The 21,326-nt window shown below is 61.2% G+C and overlaps 2 protein-coding genes across 2 annotated transcripts in view; both read right to left on the bottom strand.

The window, feature by feature from the left end:
- Positions 1 to 634, bottom strand: part of LOC135999642 (E3 ubiquitin-protein ligase HUWE1-like) — a 21,921-nt gene extending 21,287 nt beyond the window's left edge. Inside the window, 1 exon segment of the mRNA XM_065653202.1 lies at positions 611 to 634. Within this exon segment, the coding sequence (XP_065509274.1) occupies positions 611 to 634 (24 nt within the window).
- A 1,491-nt stretch (positions 635 to 2,125) lies between these two features.
- On the bottom strand, positions 2,126 to 21,027 carry PHF8 (PHD finger protein 8). The gene is given in 22 exon segments (XM_065653298.1): positions 2,126 to 2,299; positions 2,386 to 2,527; positions 2,529 to 2,780; positions 4,319 to 4,428; positions 5,149 to 5,244; positions 5,341 to 5,558; positions 6,302 to 6,417; positions 7,090 to 7,175; positions 7,747 to 7,913; positions 8,318 to 8,403; positions 8,492 to 8,662; positions 9,351 to 9,440; positions 10,050 to 10,141; positions 10,833 to 10,939; positions 11,219 to 11,306; positions 11,388 to 11,550; positions 12,961 to 13,147; positions 14,161 to 14,302; positions 16,883 to 17,043; positions 18,255 to 18,357; positions 19,937 to 20,022; positions 20,873 to 21,027. Coding segments are annotated over 22 exon segments (2,850 nt in total). The 5' UTR covers positions 20,971 to 21,027; the 3' UTR covers positions 2,126 to 2,210.
- Between the last annotated feature and the right edge of the window lie 299 nt (positions 21,028 to 21,326).

The raw sequence follows: 21,326 nt of genomic DNA, 5'->3' as shown, positions 1-21,326 counted from the left end.
GGGGTAATTAGCAGGGGGGGCCTAAATGTTGGGGGCGGGGGGGGCCTAAGTCGCAGGAAAGGGCCCCCCCCAAATCTTGGGGGGGGTAAATTAATTAGGAGATGCCAAAAACACATAAACCTAAATCGTTACAGAGAACGGGGAGGTAAATTGGGGGGGACCGACAAATATTGGGGCCCCAAAATCCTGTGCGTTTGCAAAAGAGGGGGGTAAATAATGAAGGGGGGTAAATTAAGGAAAGCCGGGGGGGTGCAGCTGAAAGAGGGGGGGGAGCGGAAAAGGGGTTCCCTAAAGAGAGGGAAATCCCCAGGGGGGGGGCCCGAAATGACATGAGGGTTTGGAGATGGACCCTAAATCACGGGGGGAGGGGGTAAAACCGAGGGGGGGCCTGAAACACCGAGGCCCCCCCAAAAAACATGGAGGGGGGGGGTGTAAAATCCCGAAAAGGACCCTGAGTTGGGGGGGGGGGAGGGCTAAATCATGTCGGGGGGGGTAAATATTAAGGAGGCCTAAATCGTGGAGGGGGGGCCCTAAATGAGGAGAAGCCGCGGGGGGGGGACTTTAAGGGGGGGGGACTTTAAGGGGGGGGGCAAAGGGGCCTTGAGGCCACTGAGGGGGGGGTTGGGCTCCGCATGACGGAGCCGCCGCTGCCCCCCCCCACCCCCCCGCACTTTGAAGGCAGCGGAGCCGTGAGCGGGCCGACCGACCCCCCGTCCCGTCCCGTCCCGTCCCCGGGCGGTACCTGCTCAGGGGGCTGGAGGAGGAAGCGGGAGGAGGAAGCGGGAGGCGGGGGGGGGGGTCAGCACCGGGCCCGGCCGCCTCCTGCCGCCGCCATCTTCCACGGAGCCCCCGAACGGCGGCCGCGCCGAGATCCCGCGAGAACTGCGGCGAGAAAGGGGCGGGGCCTCCTCAACCGGGAGACGAGGGGGAAAAAAAAAAGGGGCGGGGCGCGCGTAGCGCCGGCCAATAAGGGGCGGGGTGATGGGAGCGCCGGCCAATTGGAGAGCGAGGGGGAAGGGGGGGGATCTCGCGAGAGCGGCTGGAAATCTCGCGAGGGTTCGGGAGAATGGGGGTTAGAGCGCGGAGTTTCGAGGCGGCGGCTCCGTAACGAACGGGCCCGAGCGCGCTCCCCACGGTTCCTCCCCCCCCGCCCCCGCGCCGGTAACGGCCACCGCCCCGCCAGCCCCGCAGGCACCGGCACTCACCGGCGGGCTGAAGGGCGAGATCTCGCCCTGAAACCTCGCGAGAGGCGGAGGAGGAGGGGGGGCGGGTAGGGAAAGGTCCGGTCCCCGGGGAAAGCGGGGGGGAGAAAATGGCGGCGGGTGTGGGGGGGTGGGAGCGGAGCGGCGGCCGCTCCCTCAGCGGCGGGAACGGCGGCGGCGCGCGCGGCTCTCGCGAGAGTTCGGTGGCTGGGTGTGTGTGTGGGGGGGGTAATCTCGCGAGAGTTCGGCGGCTGGGGAGCGGGGTGAATCTCGCGAGAGTTCGGCGGCTGGGGGGGTGTTGAATCTCGCGAGAGTTCGGCGCTTCAGGGAGGGAAATCTCGCGAGAGTTCGGCGGGAGAGCGCTAGATGGCGGTCACGTGACTCCCCATGATGCCTTTTAAATTATCAGTAAATTTGTGGGGGGTTTTTTTTCTCCTTTTTTTGCGTTTATTATTCTAACAAATACAAAAGTGGGGGCGGGACCGCGGCCTCTGGACACGCCCACAAACCCGGGCAGGCAGCCAATGGGAAGCGGCCCCGCCCCCCTGCCAATCAACCTGAAGACTTGGGGGGGCTTAAAAAAAAAAACTCCAGGGAGGACCAATCAGAGGAAGCTCCGCCCCTTGTCCAGTCCAGGGGCTCCTCCAATCGCCTACTCTCTTCACAGCAACCAATGGGAGAGAAAGTCCCGCCCCCTCCGGTGTGGCGGCAGCCAATGAGAAGCCGCAGGGGCGAGCATCCCTGGGGTGGGCGTGGCCTGGCGGCAGCTCCTCCCCTCGAGAGCGCGGCTTTGTCTGGCCACGCCCCCTCCCTGAGGAGCGCGTTGTGGTGGAGGCGTGGCCTTCCATGAAGCCACGCCCCCCTTCGGGGCTGGGCCATGACCGGGGGCGTGGTTTATCTTAGCCACGCCCCCTCCCGCAGCACCCCAAGGTAAAGCCGGGGTGGGGGCGTGGTCTGCGTCAAGCCCCGCCTCCACTGGGCGTGGCCAGGTCGGGCCCCGCCCCTTCCTTAAAGCAGCAGCTTCCCGTTGCGATGGATCTTGAGGATCCGGCCCAGGCGCTGCTTGGCCGTGGCCAGGCCCTTTTTGGGGCGTTTTCCTGCAAAAAACGGGGCTTTCCGTCAATTTGGGCTATTTTAGGGCGTGGGGGGGACAGCCCAAAAATGCCCCCCCCCCCCAGCTTACCCTGGGCGGCGGCGGGCGCGGCGTGGGGGGGGCGGCGCTGGCTGAGGAACACGCCGGGGGCCATGGGGGTGGGCGCCCGGCCGGGCTGGGTCACCCCAAAAACGGGGGGCCCGGCCCCCCCCGGCCCCCCCGCGCCCCCCTGCGGGCCGGGCCGTGTACTCGTGATCCGCCAAGCTGGGGGGGTAGGGGGGCTCCTGGGGCACGGGGGGGTCCGCGTCCCCTTCCCCTGTTCCCCCGCCCGGCACCGTTTCGGGGTCCCCCTGGGCTTGCGGGGGGTCGTCGTCATCGTCTTCATCCTCCTCGTCCTCCTCGTCCTCCTCCGGGGGCGGCGACGGGGGGGACGGGGGGGGGCGGCGCTTGGCCGGGCCCTTTCGCCGCTGCAGCTTCCGGTGCTCCTGGGGGGGACACCCCAAAAATACAACCTTCAGGAGACCCCGAAAAGCCACAAATTGCTCCCGCCAGCCCCCACCCCCCCCCAAAAACCCTGTAAATAGCCCCAAACCCCCACCCAAAACTCCCCCTTACAACCCCCCCGCCGCTCAAATCCACCCTGCACCCCAAAGCCCCCCGTGCCCCCACTTTGAACCCCTAAACCCCTTAAACGACCCCCAAAAAAACCCTTAAATGACCCCCAACCCCCCCAAACGTCCCCAAAAACCCCTTAAATGCCCCCAAAACCCCCTTTACTACCCCCCTACACCCAAAACTCCCTCCTGCACTCCCACTTTGAGACCCCAACTCCCCAAAATGCTCTCAAAACCCCTTAAAATACTCCCCAAAACCCCTCAATGTCCCCCAAAAGCCCTTAATTCCCCCCCAAAAAACCTCAAAAGCCCCAAATGTCCCCAAAACCCCCCTAAATGTTCTCCCCCTGACACCCCCCGAGACCCCTTAAATGCCCCCAAACCGCCCCCAAAACCCCCGTTTCCACCCCCCGCCCTCCAAACCTCCCATCCCAGTTCCCCCCAGTGCCTCCCAGTTCCCCCCAGTCCCTCCCAGTACACACCAGTGCCCCCCAGTCCCTCCCAGTGCTCCCCAATCCCCCCCAGTGCCCCCCAGTGCGCCCCAGTCCCTCCCAGTCCCCCAGTGCCCCCCAGTCCATCTCAGTGCCCCCCAGCGCCCCTCAGTGCCTCCCAGTGCCCCCCAGTCCCTCCCAGTGCTCCCCAGTCCCTCCCAGTGCACACCAGTGCTCCCCAGTGCCCCCCAGTGCCTCCTAGTGCACACCAGTGCCCCCCAGTCCCTCCCAGTGCTCCCCAATCCCCCCCAGTGCCCCCCAGTGCACCCCAGTCCCTCCCAGTCCCCCAGTCCCCCCCAGTGCCCCCCAGCGCCCCTCAGTGCCTCCTAGTGGCCCCCAGTGCCTCCCAGTGCTCCCCAATCCCTCCCAGTGCACACCAGTGCGTCCTAGTGCACACCAGTGCCCCCCCAGTCCCTCCCAGTGCTCCCCAATCCCCCCCAGTGTGCCCCAGTCCCTCCCAGTGCCCCCCAGTCCATCCCAGTGCTCCCCAGTCCCTCCTAGTGCTCCCCAGTCCCTCCCACTCCCTCCCAGTGCCCCGCAGTGTGCACCAGTGCGCCCCAGTGCCCCCCAGTCCCTCCCAGTGCGCACCAGTGCCCCCCAGTCCGTCCCAGTGCCCCCCCGTCCGTCCCAGTGCCCCCCAGCGCCTCCTAGTGCCCCCCAGTGCCTCCCAGTGCTCCCCAATCCCTCCCAGTGCACACCAGTGCGTCCTAGTGCACACCAGTGCCCCCCAGTCCCTCCCAGTGCCCCCCAGTGCACACCAGTGCCCGCCAGTCCATCCCAGTGCCTCCCACTCCCTCCCAGTGCCCCCCAGTCCCTCCCAGTCCCTCCCAGTGCCCCCCAGTCCCTCCCAGTCCATCCCAGTGCCTCCCAGTCCCCCCCACTCCGTCCCAGCGCCCCCCAGTCCCTCCCAGTGCTCACCAGTTGGGCCAGTTTGGCGGCGGCAGCCGCCAGCCCCGTCTCCACGGACGCCACCCGCGTCCCCTCGCGCACCGGGCGGCTCTGCCGGGGCAGCGTGGGGGTCACGCGCGCTGCGAAAAACGGGGGGGGGGACACGACACACACAACCGTGGGGGGGGGGCACCCCAAAAAATGGGGTACACCCGAATTTGGGGGAGTCCCGGGAGCATTTGGGGAGGAGGGTTTGGAAGGTCAAGGTTCTGGGGTGACAGAAAATTCAGCCTAATTATAGCCCCCCCCCGCCATGGGGACCCCTCCCCAAAATTCACAGCCCCCCCCCAAATGTCCCCTAAAATCCCCCCAAACACCCCCAGCCCCCCAGAAACCCCTGGGGACCCCCCCCCAAAGCTCCAACTCCCCTTCAAATACCCCTCAAAAGCTTTAGGGACCCTCCCCAAAAACTCCACCCCCCCCAGATGTCCCCCAAAATCCCTGGGGATCCCCCAAAAACCTCTCACCCCCCGCGCCAGGGACCCCATAACCTCCCTGGGGAGCCCCCAAAGTTCCGGCCCCCCCCCCCCCCAAATTCTCCATGAAATCTTTGGGAACCCCCAAAATCCCTGCCCAGCCACCCTTGAAACCCTCAGCCCCCCCAAATCCCTGGGGCCCCCCCAAACCCTTGGGGACCCCCAGAAACACCCCCCAATCCCCCCCTACACCCCCTGGGGACCACAAAACCAAGACCCATTCCCCCCCAAACCCCTCCAGGTACCCTCCAAAACCCCTCCCCATCTTCCACCCCCCCCAAAATATTAAGGTGCCCCCCCCGAAATATTGGGGTCCCCCCCAACCTTTGGGGCTCCAGGGTGCGTCGTCAGTGACTTTTTTCTTTTTGGGGAGCGATTTTAGGGCCGGATCGTCCTCGTCCGACTCCAACGATGGATAAACTGGGGGGGGTCAGGTAAAAAAGAGGGTTCACAGGGCGGGGGGGGGGTGTCAAAAATTTTTGGGGACCCCCCCCCGCCCCCTAAAATTCAACTCACTGTATTCAGCGTCTTTAAAACAGGCCCCCAAAGTGTCTTGTTCGTCTAAAGAAGCTTCGTCGTCGCTGTCGGTGCTTCGGGGACCCCCCCCCGAAATTGCGGGGGGGCCGCGGTCGGCGGGGGGACCCCCAAAAAAAGGGGGGGTCCCGGCGGGGAGGTTGGCCATGCAGAGCATGCCCTGGATGGCTTCGCGGGTGCTGGGGGACGCGGGGGCCTCACTGCGGAGGGGGGGGGGGGGGAAATATGGGGGGACCCCCCTGGTAAATTTAGAGACCCCCCCAAAAAAATGTACAGCCTTCCCTTAATTATTCTGAGGCAACGAGGAGACCCCCAAAAACGCCCAAAAACTCACCCCCCAAATCTTCAGAACCCCCCCAAATAAAACAGGACGCCCCCCAAAAATAAATAGTACCCCCCCACACACACACATATCCCCCCCATGGGACCCCCCCAAAACTCCCCAAAACGTCCAGACCCCCCCCCCCCCCCGCCAAAATCCCCCTTCCCACCCCCTGGGGACCCCCAAAACCCACCCCCAAAACCCCACCCCCCCAAAACCAAAAAAAAAAAACCAGACCCCCCCACCCATGGACCCCCCAAAACCCCCAGTGCCCCCCCCAAATCCCTCCCCAGGGACCCCCAAAACCCACCCCAAACCGCCAGACCCCGCCCCCCCAAAAAAAGCCAGACACCCCCCCAAAAAACCCAGACACCCCCCAAACCCCACAGCTCACTCCCAACCCCCCAAAACCCCCCAGGACCCCCCCCCCCCAAATAAACAAGGACCCCCCCCCCCCACCCCGGGGTCTCCCCCAAAATAAACAGGGCCCCCCCACAAACCCTTAACCACCCCCCAAAAACCCCCAACCACTCCACAGGGGCCCCCAAAACCCGCCACCCCCCCCTCAAATAAACACCCAGACCCCCCCCCCCCCCCCATATCTTGGGGACCCCCCCTCACCCGATCTGGGGGTACTCGCCGCCCCCCACTTGCCGACTGGCCTTCAGCAGGTCCAGCAGCCCGGCGGCGCTGCCGCCGCCGCCCCCCCCCTCCTCTTCCTCCGTCGTATAATCCTCCTGAGGGGGGGACACCCCAAAATCTGACCCCCCCGGAGACCCCCCCAACCCCCCTGCACCCCCCCAAAAAACCCCAAGTCCCCCCCAAAATCCCCCATCCCTTCCCACTTCCTTTGTTGTTCAAGTGTCCTGGGTGGGGACCCCAAAATCTGACACCCCCCGGGGGTGAACCCCAAAATCTGACACCCCCCGGGAACCCCCCCAACCCCCCTGCACCCCCCCAGACCCCAAAATATAACTGGGACCCCCCCAAAACCCACTGAGCCCCCCCAAAGCCCCCCAAATCCTCCCAATTCTTCCCAAAAAACACCCCCAAAATCCCCCAGTTCGCCCCAAAAAACACCCCCAAAATCCCCCCAATTCCCTCCACCCCCCCCCACGGCCCCCCGAAACCCTCGGGGACCCCTCCCCCGTACCCCAACACCTCCCAGGGCCCCCTGTGACCCCCCCCAGCCCGCCAAAAACCCCCAGTCCCCCCCCCCCCCCAAATCCACCCAAATCACCCCCAACTCTCCCCCAATCCCCCCCCAAAAACACCCCTAAAATCCCCCCAATTCCCCCCAAAATCCCCTCAGGGTCCCCCAAAAACCCCCCAGGGACCCCCCTCAAACCCCCCAGGGACCCCCCCAAACCCCCAACCCCCCCCCAGCCCCCCAAATTTGCCCCCCGTACCTCGATATCGAACTCCACCTCCCCCGGCTCGCGCACCCGGTGGGGGTCGGAACAGGGTTTGGCGCGGGGGAGTTTTCGGGGGAGCCCTGGGGGGGGCACCCCAAAAATTTAGGGGGGGCATAAGGTGGGGGGCACCCCCCAGGCCCCCCCATAATGAAACTGGGGCGTTGGGGGGGGTTAAAAGGTGCGGTGGGGGGGGATATGAGATACAGGGAGGGTCGGGGGGGTTTTGGGGTGCAGGGGGACACCCCAAAAATTGGGGGGGCACCTCCTAGCCCCCCCATAATAGAATTGGGGGTTTGGGGGAGATTTAAAGGGCTGGGGGTGCAGGGGGAATGTTTGGAGTCCAGGGGGTTTTGGGGGACCCCAAAAATTTGGGGGAGGCACAAGGTGTGGGGAACCCCCCAGCCCCCCCATAATAAAACTGGGGGATTGGGGGGGTTGGGGTTCAGGGGGAATGGGGGGGGGCACCCCCAGCCCCCCCCTCAATAATTGAATTGAGGGGTTGGGGTGCGGGGGGACACCCCAAAAATCTGGGGGGGGGGGGGCACAAGGTGGGGAGAACCCCTCAGCCCCCCCATAATGAAATGGGGTGGTTGGGGGGGGTTAAAAAGGGGGTTGGGGTTTGGGGGGGTATTTTGGGGGGTCCCCACTCACGGGGGGGTCTCCGGGGGGGCCCTCGCCGGGGGGGGGTCTCGTCGATCTGCAGCTCCTCCCCCTCCGAATCTTCGGGGTCCAAGGGGGGGCTGGAGGGGGACGAGGGGGGGGACGGGGCGGGGTGGGAACCCCAAAACCTGCCCCCCCCGGGCTGGAGCCGCTGGGGGCTGGAGGGGGAAATGGGGAGTCGGGGGGGACCCCAAAATCCAGCTGGGACCCCCCACAGGGCCCCCAAATCCCACCCCCTAAAACCCCCCAGGACCCCCCCAAAACCCTTTGGGACACCCCCAATCTCCCATTGCCCCCCCCCCCCAAGACCCCCCCAAAATCCCCAAATCCCCTCCAGACCCCCAAAATGCCTCTGGGACCCCCCCAGGATCCCCCAAAACCCCCAAGTCCCCCCAAACTTCCCCCCAAACCCCCCCAAAATTCTTAAATCTCCCCCAAGACCCCCCCCAAATCTCTCTGGGACCCCCCCAGGACCCCCCAAAACCCCTCTGGGACCCCCCCCAGAACCCCCAAGCCCCCTTCAGGACTCCCCAAAATCCTTGTGGGACCCCCCCCCCCTCACCGGGCCCCCCCGTTGGGCAGCAGGATTTCGGGGTCCCCCTCGGAATCCGCCTCCGTCTCCTCCGCACTGGAACTGGGGGGGTCACCCTGGGGAGGGGAGGGGGTGGGACACCCCAAAATTTAAAGGGGGGGTCCCCAAAATCTACCCCCCCCCCCAAAAAAAATAACGTCTCACCTCCTCGTCCTCCTCCAGGGGGCGCTTTTTTGGGGTCCCCCCCTCGGCGGGGGGGGGGTGGGGGGTGGGGAGGGGGGTCCGGGGTCCCCCCTTTTTTTGGGGGGGGGGTGGGACCCCCCGGGGGGGCCCATAGGGGGAGCCCGACTTCCCAGCGCTTTGCTGGAACAGCTCCTGGGGGAAACCAGTAACTCCCAGTAACTCCCAGTAAGTCCCAGTGACCCCCAAAGCTTCCCCCAGTAACTCCCCAGTTCCTCCCAGTGAGCCCCAAAGCTTCCTGACTCCCCCCCAGTAATTCCCAGTAACTCCCAGTCTCTCCCAGTAACTCTCAATAACCGCCAAAAGCTTCTTGACACATCTCTCAGCTCCCCCCAGTTCCTCCCAGTGCGCCCCAGTAACTCCCAGTAACCCCCAAAGCTTCCTGACAACACCCCAGTAACTCCCGGTACCTCCCAGTAACCCCCAAAGCTTCCTGACAATATCCCAGTAAGTCCCAGTAAGCTCCCAGTGAACCCCAAAGTTTCCTGACACCACCCCAGTAACTCCCAGTAACCCCCTAGTCCTGCCCAGTAACTCCCAGTGTTCCCCAGTCCCCTCTCACCCCTTCCCAGTTCCCTCCCAGTTCCCCCAATCCCCTCCCAGTCCTTCCCAGTCCCTCCCAGTTCCATCCCAGTCCCCCCCAGTTCCCCGTAATCCCCATCAGTCCCCCCTCACCCCATCCCAGTCCCTCCCAGTGCCTCCCAGTTCCCTCACAGTCCCCCCTGACCCCCTCCCAGTCCCCCCCAGTGCCTCCCAGTTCCCTCCCAGTGCCTCCCAGACCCCCGTAATCCCCCCCAGTTCCCTCCCAGTGCCTCCCAGTTACCTCCACCAGCCGAATCTCCTTCGCCAGTTCCCGGACCAGCTGCCCGGGCCGGACGGTTTCGGGGATCTCGTGTTCGTGCTCCCCCAAAACCTTCAAATTTGGGGGGGGGGGGGGGGGGGTACGTCAAAAAAATTGGGGGGGACCCCCCCTTTAAACCCTCCCCCACCCACCTGTGCCCCCCCAACTCACGGGGACCCCCCCAAAAAATGGGGGGACCCCCAAAAAAACCTTCCCCCTCCCCCAAGAAAACCATACAGGGCATCCCCCAAATCCCCCCCAAACTCCCCATAACCCCCACGAAAATCCAGGGGACGCCCCCAAGGACCCCCCTAAAATGTGGGGGATCCCCAAAATGCGGGGGGGACCCCAGAATTTTGGAGACCCCCCAAAAAAATACCATCACCCCCCCCCCAAAATACACTATATCCCCCCGTTCCCCCATCTGGAACCCCCCAAAACAATTCAAGGAACCCCCCAAAATGTGGGGCACCCCTCCCAAAGTGTAGGGGACCCCCCCAAATTTTGGGGATCCCCCAAAAATACCATCACCCCCCCAAAAATCCACTCTATTCCCCCACTATCCCCCCCTTATCCCCCCTGTAACCCCCCAAAATCTCCCCGAAACCCCCCCAAAAAATTCAGGGACCCGCCCCAAAATGTGGGGGACCCCTCCCAAAGTGTAGGGGACCCCCCCGGTACCTCTTTTCGTGTCCAGGCCCGGAACGCGGCCGCCAAGGCCTTGGCCCCATGTACCAAATAGGCCGCCGGGTGCCGTCGGTTCTCCCGTAGGCCTTGGGGTGAGGGGGGAAGGTTTTTTGGGGGGGTTTTAGGGGGACCCCAACATTTTGGGGACCCCCCCCGAGGTGGAGAATGATTGGGGAGACCCCCCTGGAGAGAAAAAGGGGGGTAAAGGGGAGGGGGGGGGGTTGTAGGGGACCCCTAAAATGGGGGGGGATGTGAGATAGTGAAGGGGGAACCATGAAATGAGGGGGGACCCCAAAATGGGGCGGATGCCCAAAAATCCCACCGGGATCCCCAAAGTCTCCACAAATCCACCCCCCCAGGACCCCAAAACTCCACCCAGGACCCCCAAAAGCCTCACAGGACCCCCAGAAATGGGGACAGGAACCCCCAAAAATGGGGCTGGGACCCCCGAAAAAACCAAAATCCCCTGAAACCCACCCCCAGGACCCCAAAACTTCCACCTGGGACCCCAAAAAATGGGGACAGGACTCCCCAAAATGGGGCTAGGACCCCAGCAATGGGAACAGGATCCCCCAATATGGGGCTGGGACCCCAGAAATGGGAACAGGAGCCCCCAAAAATGGAGTTGGGACCCCCCAAAATTCCCCCCAGGACCCCAAGATACCCCAAAGACCCTCAAAATTTGGGCTGAGACCCCCCCAGAACCCCCAAAATGGGTCTAAGATGCCCCAAAATGGGGTTGTGACCCCCAAACCGCCCCAAAATTTGGGGACCCACCTCGGAACGTGTCCAGCAGGTGCCTCCCCACGTACCAACAAATCGTCTCGAAATTGGGGAATTTAAAATTTTCCGCCGTGCTCAGACGTCGCTCCAGCTCGTATGCCCTAAAAAATGGGGGGGGGCAGAAATATTGGGGACCCCCTTGGCACCCCAAAAATCCCCCAAAATCCCCTCCCAACACCCCGAAACCCCCAAATGCCCCCCAAAATCTCCCCAAATTGCCGCAAGTCCTCCCAAAATCTCCCGAAAGATCCCCCAAAATCCACCCTGAAGCCCCTCGAATCCCTCCCAAAACCCCTCAAATCCCCCCCAAAACCCCCCAAATCCCCCCCAAAATTCCCCCCCCCCCGCCCCGCCCCAGGACCCCCCAAAACTCCACCCACTTGAGCTGCATCTCGATATTGAGACTGTGCAAAAAATTTCCCCCGAAAGCCAAACAGTCGACGGGTGTCAGGACGGCGTGAATCCAACCTATGGGGCAGGGAACATATAAGGCTGATTAATCAAGCCGCGGGGGGTTTTGGGGTCCCCCGGGGCCCCCCCAAAACGTACCGGTGGGGATGAAGAGGGTCTGGCCCTGGCGGAGGGGGCAGCGGTAGCACCGATCCACCTGGTCCCCGAAAAATAGTTCCCCTTGGTTGCGGGAGCTGCTCCAGGCCTCGAACAGCGACAGGTTGGCGGGCGTGGGGCGCACCAGGTAGAAGATCTTCTCGCCCTGATGTGGGGCAGGTGTGGGGCAGGCATGGGGCGGACGCGGGGGGCATCCCCAAAGGGATAGGACTCCCCCGAACCCCCCAAAACCCCAAAACCCAAAACCCGAGGTTTTCCCTCGAAAACCAGATCCAATGAAGGGTTTTTTTGCTCGGATGTGGGCTACATGTGGGGCAGACGTGGGGCGGATGTGGGGGGCACCCCCAAAGGGATAGGACTCCCCAAAACCCACCGGATAAAAAACAGATCGATTGAAGAGGGTTTTTAGCCCTGATGTGGGGCAGGTGTGGGGCAGCCATAGGTCAGATGTGGGGCGGATATTGGGGGCACCCCCCCAGGTGATACAACCCCCCAAAACACCCAACCCCCCCCCCCAGTTTTGCCTCAAAAACCAAAGAAATCGAAGATTTTCTTCCCCTGATACGGTGCAAGTGTGGGGTGTAGCCCCCCCAAATACATTCTACATGCCCCATAGCCCCCCAAATCCCCGCCGTGTACCCTGTAGTGACCCCCAAATCCCCCCTAAACCCCCTCTAGACACCCCATAGCGCCCCAAATCTCCCCTGAATCCCCCCATATCCCCCCTAGCACCCCAAAAGCACGTGGTACCAGACGGAGGTGCCCCCAAAATCAATGTGTGAGTCCCGATATCCTCCCAATAACCCCCCAAATCCCCTCTAAATCACCTTGAATCTCCCCCAAACCCATCCCCAGCCCCCCAAATCCCCTTGAATCCCCCCCAAACCCCTCCCCAGCCCCCAAATCCCCCCCAAATCCCCTTGAATCCCCCCCAAACCCCTCCCCAGCCCCCCAAATCCCCTCCAAATCACCTTGAATCCCCCCCAACCCCTCCCCAGCCCCCCAAATCCCCCTCAAATCCCCTTGAATCCCCCCCAAACCCCTCCCCAGCCCCCCAAATCCCCCCCAAATCCCCTTGAATCCCCCCCAAACCCCTCCCCAGCCCCCCAAATCCCCCCCAAATCCCCTTGAATCCCCCCCAAACCCCTCCCCAGCCCCCCAAATCCCCTCCAAATCACCTTGAATCCCCCCCCAACCCCTCCCCAGCCCCCCAAATCCCCCCAAAATCACCTTGAATCCCCCCCAAATCCCTCCCCAGCCCCTCAAATCCCTCCCCGGCCCCCCAAAACATACCCTGAGCACATGGTACCAGAGGTGCCCCCCAAATCAATGTGTGAGTCCCGATATCCCCCCGATAACCCCCCAAATCCCTTCCAAATCCCCCCAAAATCACCTTGAATCCCCCCCAAATCCCCCCCCCCAGCCCCCCAAACATACCCTGAGCACATGGTACCGGACGGAGGTCCCCCACAAAGTCGACGTGCAAGTCCCGATAATCCCCCAAATCCCCCCCCGAATCCCCCCAAAATCACCCTGAATCCCCCTAAAATCGTACCCTGAGCACGTGGTACCAGACGGAGGTGCCCCCGAAGTCGATGTGGAAGTCGGTGTAGCTGTCGCGGGCGCCCATCAGACAGTATTTCTGCACGCTGGGCCGCTCGCGCGCCGACTCGCCCGGCCACAGGTTCTCCACCCACGAGAGCTTGCGCACGATGCGCGGGGTCTCCACCAGGTTCGAAAGGCTGGGTTTTTTTGGGGGGGCGGGGAAAAAAAATCGGGGAAATTAGGGGACACCCCCCCCCATAGGGGTTGGGGGAGCCCCCGAAGCTGCTGGAGCGGGTAGAGGAGTGGGGATGGGGGAGAAGGGGCTGGGAGAGAGGGGATGGGGGGGGACAGAGATTTGGGGGGATTATGGAAAAGGGGGGGACCCCCAGACTTGGGGGGGTGTCCCTGAAAGTGGGAGGGGTCCTCAGGTTTGGAGGGGGCCCCTCAGGTTTTGGGGGGGTCCCTAGATTTGGAGGGGATTGCTAAAAATAGGGGGGAACCCAATTCTGGGGTAGAGGAATGGGGGAGAAGGGGCTGGGAGAGAGGGGATGGGGGGGGGCAGAGATTTAGGGAGATTATGGAAAAGGGGGGACCCCCAGACTTGGGGGTGGACCCCCAGATTTGGGGGGGTCCCTGAAAATGGGGGAGACCCTTAGATTTGGGGGGAGTCACTGAAAATGGGGGGGAACCCAACTTTGGGGTAGAGAGATGGGGATGGGGGAGAAGGGGCTGGGAGAGAGGAGATGGGGGGGAGACAGAGATTTGGGGGGATTATGGAAAAGGGGGGGACCCCCAGATTTGGGGGTGGACCCCCAGATTTGGGGAGGGTCCCTAGATTTGGAGGGGATTGCAAAAAAATGGGGGGGAACCTGATTTTGGGGTAGAGAGATGGGGATGGGGGAGAAGGGGCTGGGAGAGAGGGGATGGGGCGGGGGAACAGAGATTTGGGGGGATTATGGAAAAGGGGGGGACCCCCAGATTTGGGGGTGGACCCCAGTGCCACTGGGGGGGCGGCGGTCACTGGTTCATACTGGTTTGTACTGGGACACACTGGGAGGGCAACACTGATCCTGGGGGGGGTGACACTGGTTCTAATGGGGGGTCCCCGGGCCAGTGGAACCCCCCCAAATGTCCCACGGGGAGGATCCCAGTGCCAGCGGCAGGGGGGGGGGGGTCACTGGTCCATACTGGTCCATACTGGGAGCCCCACCGTGTGTCGGAGAACTCCAGGCTGATGACGTTGAGCACCCGGTCCCTTCGCGTCCCCCCCAGGTAGGCGACGAACTCCCCCAGCGTCATCCTGCAGCCGGCCTGGCGCCCCACGTCGATCACCTCGATCACCTTCTCGCCCCCTATGGAACACAAACCCCTATAGACCACAAACCCCTATAGACTCACAGCTGGATTGACCTCCAAAGATCATCTGTTCCGGAGCGGGAACACGCGGATGAGGTTACACAGGAAGGTGTCCTTGTTATTCTGGAATTGAGGGGCCCGGAACTGCACGCGATATTCCAGGTGAGGCCTCACCGGGGCAGAGGAGAGGGGAGGAGAACAAGGGGGAGACCCCCAAACTGCCTCAAAATGGCGCCAGAAGCACCTCAGGGCTCCAAAACGGTGCAAAAATCACCTCAGGGCTCAAAATGACGCCAGAATCACCTCAGGGCTCAAAACGGCAGCATCAGAATCACCTCAGGGCTCAAAATGGTGCAAAAATCACCTCAGGGAACAAAATGGCGCCAGAATCACCTCAGGGTCAAAATGGTGCCAGAATCACCTCAGGGCTCAACACGGCGGCCCCAGGGGCACCAATTTTGGGGGTTTTAGCCTCGATTTCATTCTGTAATGAAGGAAAACGTTCAGAATTTTTGAGTTTTGCACAAAAAGTGACTGATGTGGGAATTGTTGATCAACAGAGCGACTCCCAAACTGCCTCAAAATGGCGCCAGAATCACCTCAGGGTCAAAATGGCGCCAGAATCACCTCAGGGCTCAACACGGCGGCCCCAAGGGAACCAATTTTGGGGGTTTTAGCCTCGATTTCATTCTATAATGAAGGAAAAAGTTCGGAATTTGAGTTTTGCACAAAAAAAGCGACTGATATGTGAATTATTGAGAAACACAGTAACCCTCAGACTGCCTCAAAATGGCGGCGCCAGAATCACCTCAGGGTCAAATGGCGCCAGAATCACCTCAGGGCTCAACACGGCAGCCCCAGGGGCACCGATTTTGGGGTTTTTAGCCTCAATTCCGTTCTATAATGAAGGAAAATGTTTGGAATTTTTGAGTTTTGTACAAAAAGCGACTGATGTGGGAATTGTTGATCAACAGAGCGACTCCCAAACTGCCTCAAAATGGCACCAGAATCACCTCAGGGCTCAACACAGTGGCCCCAGGGGAACCAATTTTTGGGGTTTTAGCCTCGATTCCATTCTATAATGAAGGAAAACGTTTGGAATTTTTGAGTTTTCCACAAAAACGTGACTGATGTGGGATTTATTGATCAACAGAGGGACCCCCAAACTGCCTCAAAATGGCCCCAAAATCACCTCAGGGTCAAAATAGCGCCAAAATCACCTCAGGGTCAAAATGGCAGCACCAGGGGCACCAATTTGGGGGTTTTTCGCCTTGATTTCATTCTATAATGGAGCAAAATATACAAAAAGCAACCGATGCGGGAATTATTGATAAAGACAGCGACCCCCAAACTGCCTCAAAATGGCGGCGCCAGAATCACCTCAGGGAACAAAATGGCGCCAAAATCACCTCAGGGTCAAAATGGCAGCACCAGGGGCACCAATTTGGGGGGTTTTCGCCTCGATTTCATTCTATAATGGAGCAAAATGTACAAAAAGCAACCGATGCGGGAATTATTGATAAAGACAGCGACCCCCAAACTGCCTCAAAATGGCGGCGCCAGAATCACCTCAGGGCTCAAAATGGCGGCAAAAATCACCTCAGGGCTCAACACGGCAGCCCCGGGGGCACCACTTTTGGAGTTTTTAGCCTCGGTTTCATTCTATAATGGAGCAAAATGTACAAGAGGCGACTGATGTGGTAATTATTGATCAACAGAGGGACCCCCAAACTGCCTCAAAACGGCCCCAAAATCACCTCAGGGTCAAAATAGCGCCAGAATCACCTCAGGCCTCAAAACGGCAGCACCAGGGGCACCAATTTTGGAGTTTTTAGCCTCGGTTTCATTCTATAATGGAGTAAAAACTACAGAAAGCGACTGATGTGGGAATTACTGATCAACAGAGGGACCCCCAAACTGCCTCAAAACGGCCCCAAAATCACCTCAGGGTCAAAATAGCGCCAGAATCACCTCAGGCCTCAAAATGGCAGCACCAGGGGCACCAATTTGGGGGTTTTTAGCCTCGATTTCATTCTATAATGAAGTAAAATGTACAAAAAGTGACTGATGTGGGAATTACTGATCAACAGAGTGACCCCCAAACTGCCTCAAAACGGCCCCAAAATCACCTCAGGGTCAAAATAGCGCCAGAATCACCTCAGGCCTCAAAACGGCAGCACCAGGGGAACCAATTTTGGAGTTTTTAGCCTCGGTTTCATTCTATAATGGAGTAAAAAGTACAGAAAGCGACTGATGTGGGAATTACTGATCAACAGAGGGACCCCCAAACTGCCTCAAAACGGCCCCAAAATCACCTCAGGGCTCAAAATGGCGGCACCAGGGGCACCAATTTTGGGCTTTTTTGGCCTGGTCGCAAGACTCTACACTTACCCGTGTCATATTCCGTTAAAGCCCTGTTGACCACCCCTAAATGAGCCTTTTATCCTTGAGATGGCACCAAGGAGAAACTGTTCCCTCACCTTCCCAGGGATGGAGGTGAGGCTGCCCGCCCTATAGGTTCTATAGAATCCCCCCCGGGAAGCCCCCAAATCCCCTTTTCTCCCCCCAAAACTCACCCACGTAGTGCTGGACGTCGCGGGGGGTGAAGCTGGGGGGCGGGAGGGTCATTCCCAGCCCGTCTTTCTTGTTCACCAGGATGGGGACGCTGAACGTTTTCTCCTCCAGGTACTCGACCGTGAGCTGGGACCCGCTGGGCCGCAGCAGGATCTCCTCGGCGCTATAGGGGCAACGTATAGGGGACGTATAGAGAGCCCAGAGACCCCCTGCGGGCAGAGCTCGGCCCCCAGGGGATGGAAGGGATGGCTGGAGATGGGGGGGATGGAGGTTCTATAGGGTCTGTGAGGGGTTTGGGGGGGTTCTATAGGGTGGTGGAGCTCCTATAGATACTATAATGGGTTAATGAGATCCTTATGTGGTGCTCTGGGTGGTATTAGAGCTCCTATAGATACTATAATGGGTTAATGAAACCGCTATGTGGTTCTCTAGTGGGTATTGGAGTTCCTATAGATGCTATAATGGATTAAGAACACAACTACATGTTGCTCTGGTACGTATTGAACCTCCTATAGATGCTATAATGGATAAAGGACACCACTATGTGATGCTCTGGTGGGTATTTGAGCTCCTATAGATGCTATAATGGCTTAACAACATCCCTATGCGGTTCTCTGGGTGGTATTGGAGCTCCTATAGATGCTATAATGGCTTAAAAACACCACTACGTGGTGCTGTGGCGGGTATTGGAGCTCCTATAGATGCTATAATGGGTTAGGGACACCACTACGTGGTGCTGTGGCGGGTATTGGAGTTCCTATAGATGCTATAATGGCTTAAAAACACCACTATGTGGTGCTGTGGTGGGTATTGGAGCTCCTATAGATGCTATAATGGGTTAGGGACACCACTATGTGGTGCTCTGGTGGGTATCGGAGCTCCTATAGATGCTATAATGGGTTAAGAACACCACTACATGGTGCTCTGGTGGGTATTGGAGCTCCTATAGATGCTATAATGCCTTAAGAACACCACTACATGGTGCTCTGGTGGGTATTGGAGTTCCTATAGATGCTATAATGCCTTAAGGACACCACTACATGGTGCTCTGGTGGGTATTGGAGCTCCTATAGATGCTATAATGGCTTAAGGACACCACTGCATGGCGCTCTGGTGGGTATTGGAGCTCCTATAGACGCCATAATGACTTAATGAGATCTCTATGTGGTCCTCTGGCGGCTATTGGATCTTCTATAGGTGCTATAACGGCCTAATAACATTCTCACGCGGTTCTCTGGTGCATATTAAAGCTCCTATAGGTACTACCAGGGCCCCCGTAGACCCCTGAGAGCCCCTATAGCCCCGTAACCCCCCCCGACACGTCCCCGAGGGCCCCTCTAGGTCCCTATAGGCGCCGTGGCCATAGGTGCTCACCTGGGGAAGGTGCGGGCGCGCAGCTCGCGCACGAAGTGGGCGGAGCCTGTGCGGGCGGGGCGCGCTGGCTCCGCCTCCCGCGGGGGCCCCCGCCGCCGCTTCACTGCGGGGAACGCACGGATCCCATAGGGCACCTATAGGGCTGGGGGAAGCAGCCCGGGCCCCGGCGCTCTATGGGCCGTGTGGGGCCACAGAGTGGGGAGCAGGCCGGGGTCTACACGGGTCTATAGGGCCCCAGCCCCATACGGCCCAGCTGGGAGGCACTGGGAGGACTGGGAGGGAACTGCGGGTTGCTGGGAGCACTGGGAGGCACTGGGAGGGTAGAGGGGGTTACTGGGAGCACTGGGAGGGTATAGGGGGTTACTGGGAGCACTGGGAGGCACTGGGAGGGCACAGGGGGTGATGGGGAGGGAACTGGGAGGGAATAGGGTGTTACTGGGAGCACTGGGAGGCACTGGGAGGGCACAGGGGGTTACTGGGAGGGCACAGGGGGTGATGGGGAGGGAACTGGGAGGGAACAGGGGGTTACTGGGAAGGTACAGGAGCTTACTGGGAGCACTGGGAGGGCACAGGAGGTTACTGGGAGCACTGGGAGGCACTGGCAGGGCACAGGGGGTTACTGGGAGGGCACAGGGAGGGAACAGGGGGTTACTGGGAGGCACTGGGAGAGAGCAGGGGGTTACTGGGAGGGCACACGGGGTTACTGGGAGCACTGGGAGGGCACAGGGGGTTACTGGGAGCACTGGGAGGGCACAGGGGGTTACTGGGAGCACTGGGAGGGCACAGGGGGTTACTGGGAGGGCACACGGGGTTACTGGGAGCACTGGGAGGGCACAGGGGGTTACTGGGAGCACTGGGAGAGAACAGGGGGTTACTGGGAGGGCACACGGGGTTACTGGGAGCACTGGGAGGGCATAGGGGGTTACTGGGAGGCACTGGGAGAGAGCAGGGGGTTACTGGGAGGGCACAGGGGGTTACTGGGAGGGCACAGGGAGGGAACTGGGGGTGACTGGGAGGGCACTGGGGGTGACTGGGAGCACTCCCAGTGCTCCTCAATCCCTCCCAGTGCCCCCCAGTACATCCCAGTCCCCCCCAGTTCCCCCCAAGTGCTGCTTCCTACCCCCCCCCTCCATACATCCCACCCCCTATAGCGCTCGAGGGGACCCCCAGATGGAGCCCCCTCCCCCTGCTATGGGCCCCGCTATAGGTCCTGCCGTGGATCCCGCTATAGGTCCCGCTACGGGTTCCGCTGTAGGTCCCACTATGGGTGTCACTGTGGGTCCCGCTATAGGTGTCACTGTGGGTCACACTATGGGTTCCGCTATGGGTGTCACTGTGGGTCCCGCTATAGGTCCCACTATGGGTGTCGCTGCGGGTCCCGCTATAGGTGTCACTGCGGATCACGCTATGGGTTCCGCTGTAGGTCCCGCTATAGGTCCCACTATGGGTGTCACTGTGGGTCCCGCTATAGGTGTCACTGTGGATCACGCTATGGGTGTCACTGTGGGTCCCGCTATAGGTGTCACTGTGGGTCCCGCTATAGGTGTCACTGTGGGTGTCACTGTGGGTCCCGCTATAGGTCCCGCTATGGGTTCCGCTATGGGTCCCACTATGGGTCCCTGTACAGGTGTCGCTGTGGGTCCCGCTATAGGTCCCGCTATAGGTCCCGCTATAGGACTCACGGACGGAGGGGCCGCGCAGGACGGCGCAGGTCGGGCAGTGGAACAGGTCGATGTCGGCGGCCGCCTCCTCCTCCACCCCCACGCAGCTGCACCAGTACACACCAGTATGGACCAGTATGAACCCATATGAACCGGTATAAACCCGTATGGACCAGTATAAACCCGTATGGACCAGTATAAACCCGTAACACAGCCAGCACGTCCCAGGAACCACCAGGAACCCTCCCAGTAACCCCCTGTGCCCTCCCAGTGCCTCCCAGTCCCTTCCCAGTCCCCCTTGCTCCCTCCCAGTGTCCCCCAGTCCCCTCCCAGTTCCCCCAATCCCCACCCTGTCCCCCCCAGTTCCCTCCCAGTGCCCCCCAGTCCCCTCTCACCCCTTCCCAGTTCCCCCAATCCCCTCCCAGTCCTTCCCAGTGCCCCCCAGTTCCCTCCCAGTGCCCTCCAGTCCCCTCTCACCCCTTCCCAGTTCCCCCAATCCCCTCCCAGTCCTTCCCAGTGCCCCCCAGTTCCCTCCCAGTGCCCCCCAGTCCCTTCCCAGTGCCCTCCAGTTCCCTCCCCAGTCCCTCCTCAGTCCCTCCCAGTGCCCCCCAGTCCCTTCCAGTCCTTCCCAGTCCCTCCCAGTCCTTCTCAGTCCCTCCCAGTGCCCTCCAGTTCCCTCCCCAGTCCCTCCCAGTGCCCCCCAGTCCCTTCCAGTCCTTCCCAGTCCCTCCCAGTGCCCCCCAGTGCCTTCCCAGTCCCTCCCAGTGCCCCCCAGTCCCTCCCAGTGCCCTCCAGTTCCCTCCCAGCATCCCCCCAGTGCCCCCCAGTTCCCTCCTGTCCCCTCCCATGCCCTCCCAGCTCCCCCCCAGTGCCCCCCGATCCCCTCCTAGTCCCTTCCCGATCCCTCCCAGCATATCCCAGTATATCCCAGTATACCCCAGTGCCTCCCGGTCGCACCTGCCGTGGAACCAGTCCTGGCAGCCGTCGCACTCGATCATGAAGCGGGTGACGTCGTAGGGCAGGCGGCACAGACAGTACACGGGCACCGAGGCCATGGCCCCTATGGATCCTATAGGCCCCTATAGACCCCTATAGGCCCCTGTAGACCCCTATGGATCCCTACAGACCCCCCCCCCACCCCCTATAGACCCCCCCAACCCCGCGCATCCGCCCCGCTCACCCTATAGGTCCCTGGACCCCTATGGACCCCCACCCTATTCTATAGGTGACCCCCTATAGAAACGCCCCCCTATAGTCACCCCCCCCCCTTCAATGCTTCCTTATACGTTCCCCTCCTCTATAGAAACACAACCCGCACACACACAATCTATAGGGCCCTGGGACACCCGCCCCACAAAGACCTATAGGGTCTCTATAGGACCCCCCCACAAAGACGTATAGGGCCCTGCGA

The sequence above is a fragment of the Caloenas nicobarica genome, chromosome 29 (assembly GCF_036013445.1).
Source record: "Caloenas nicobarica isolate bCalNic1 chromosome 29, bCalNic1.hap1, whole genome shotgun sequence".
Lineage (NCBI taxonomy): Eukaryota > Metazoa > Chordata > Aves > Columbiformes > Columbidae > Caloenas > Caloenas nicobarica.
Note: the sequence above shows the minus strand (reverse complement) of the source record. Positions and strands in the feature narration are given on the sequence as shown.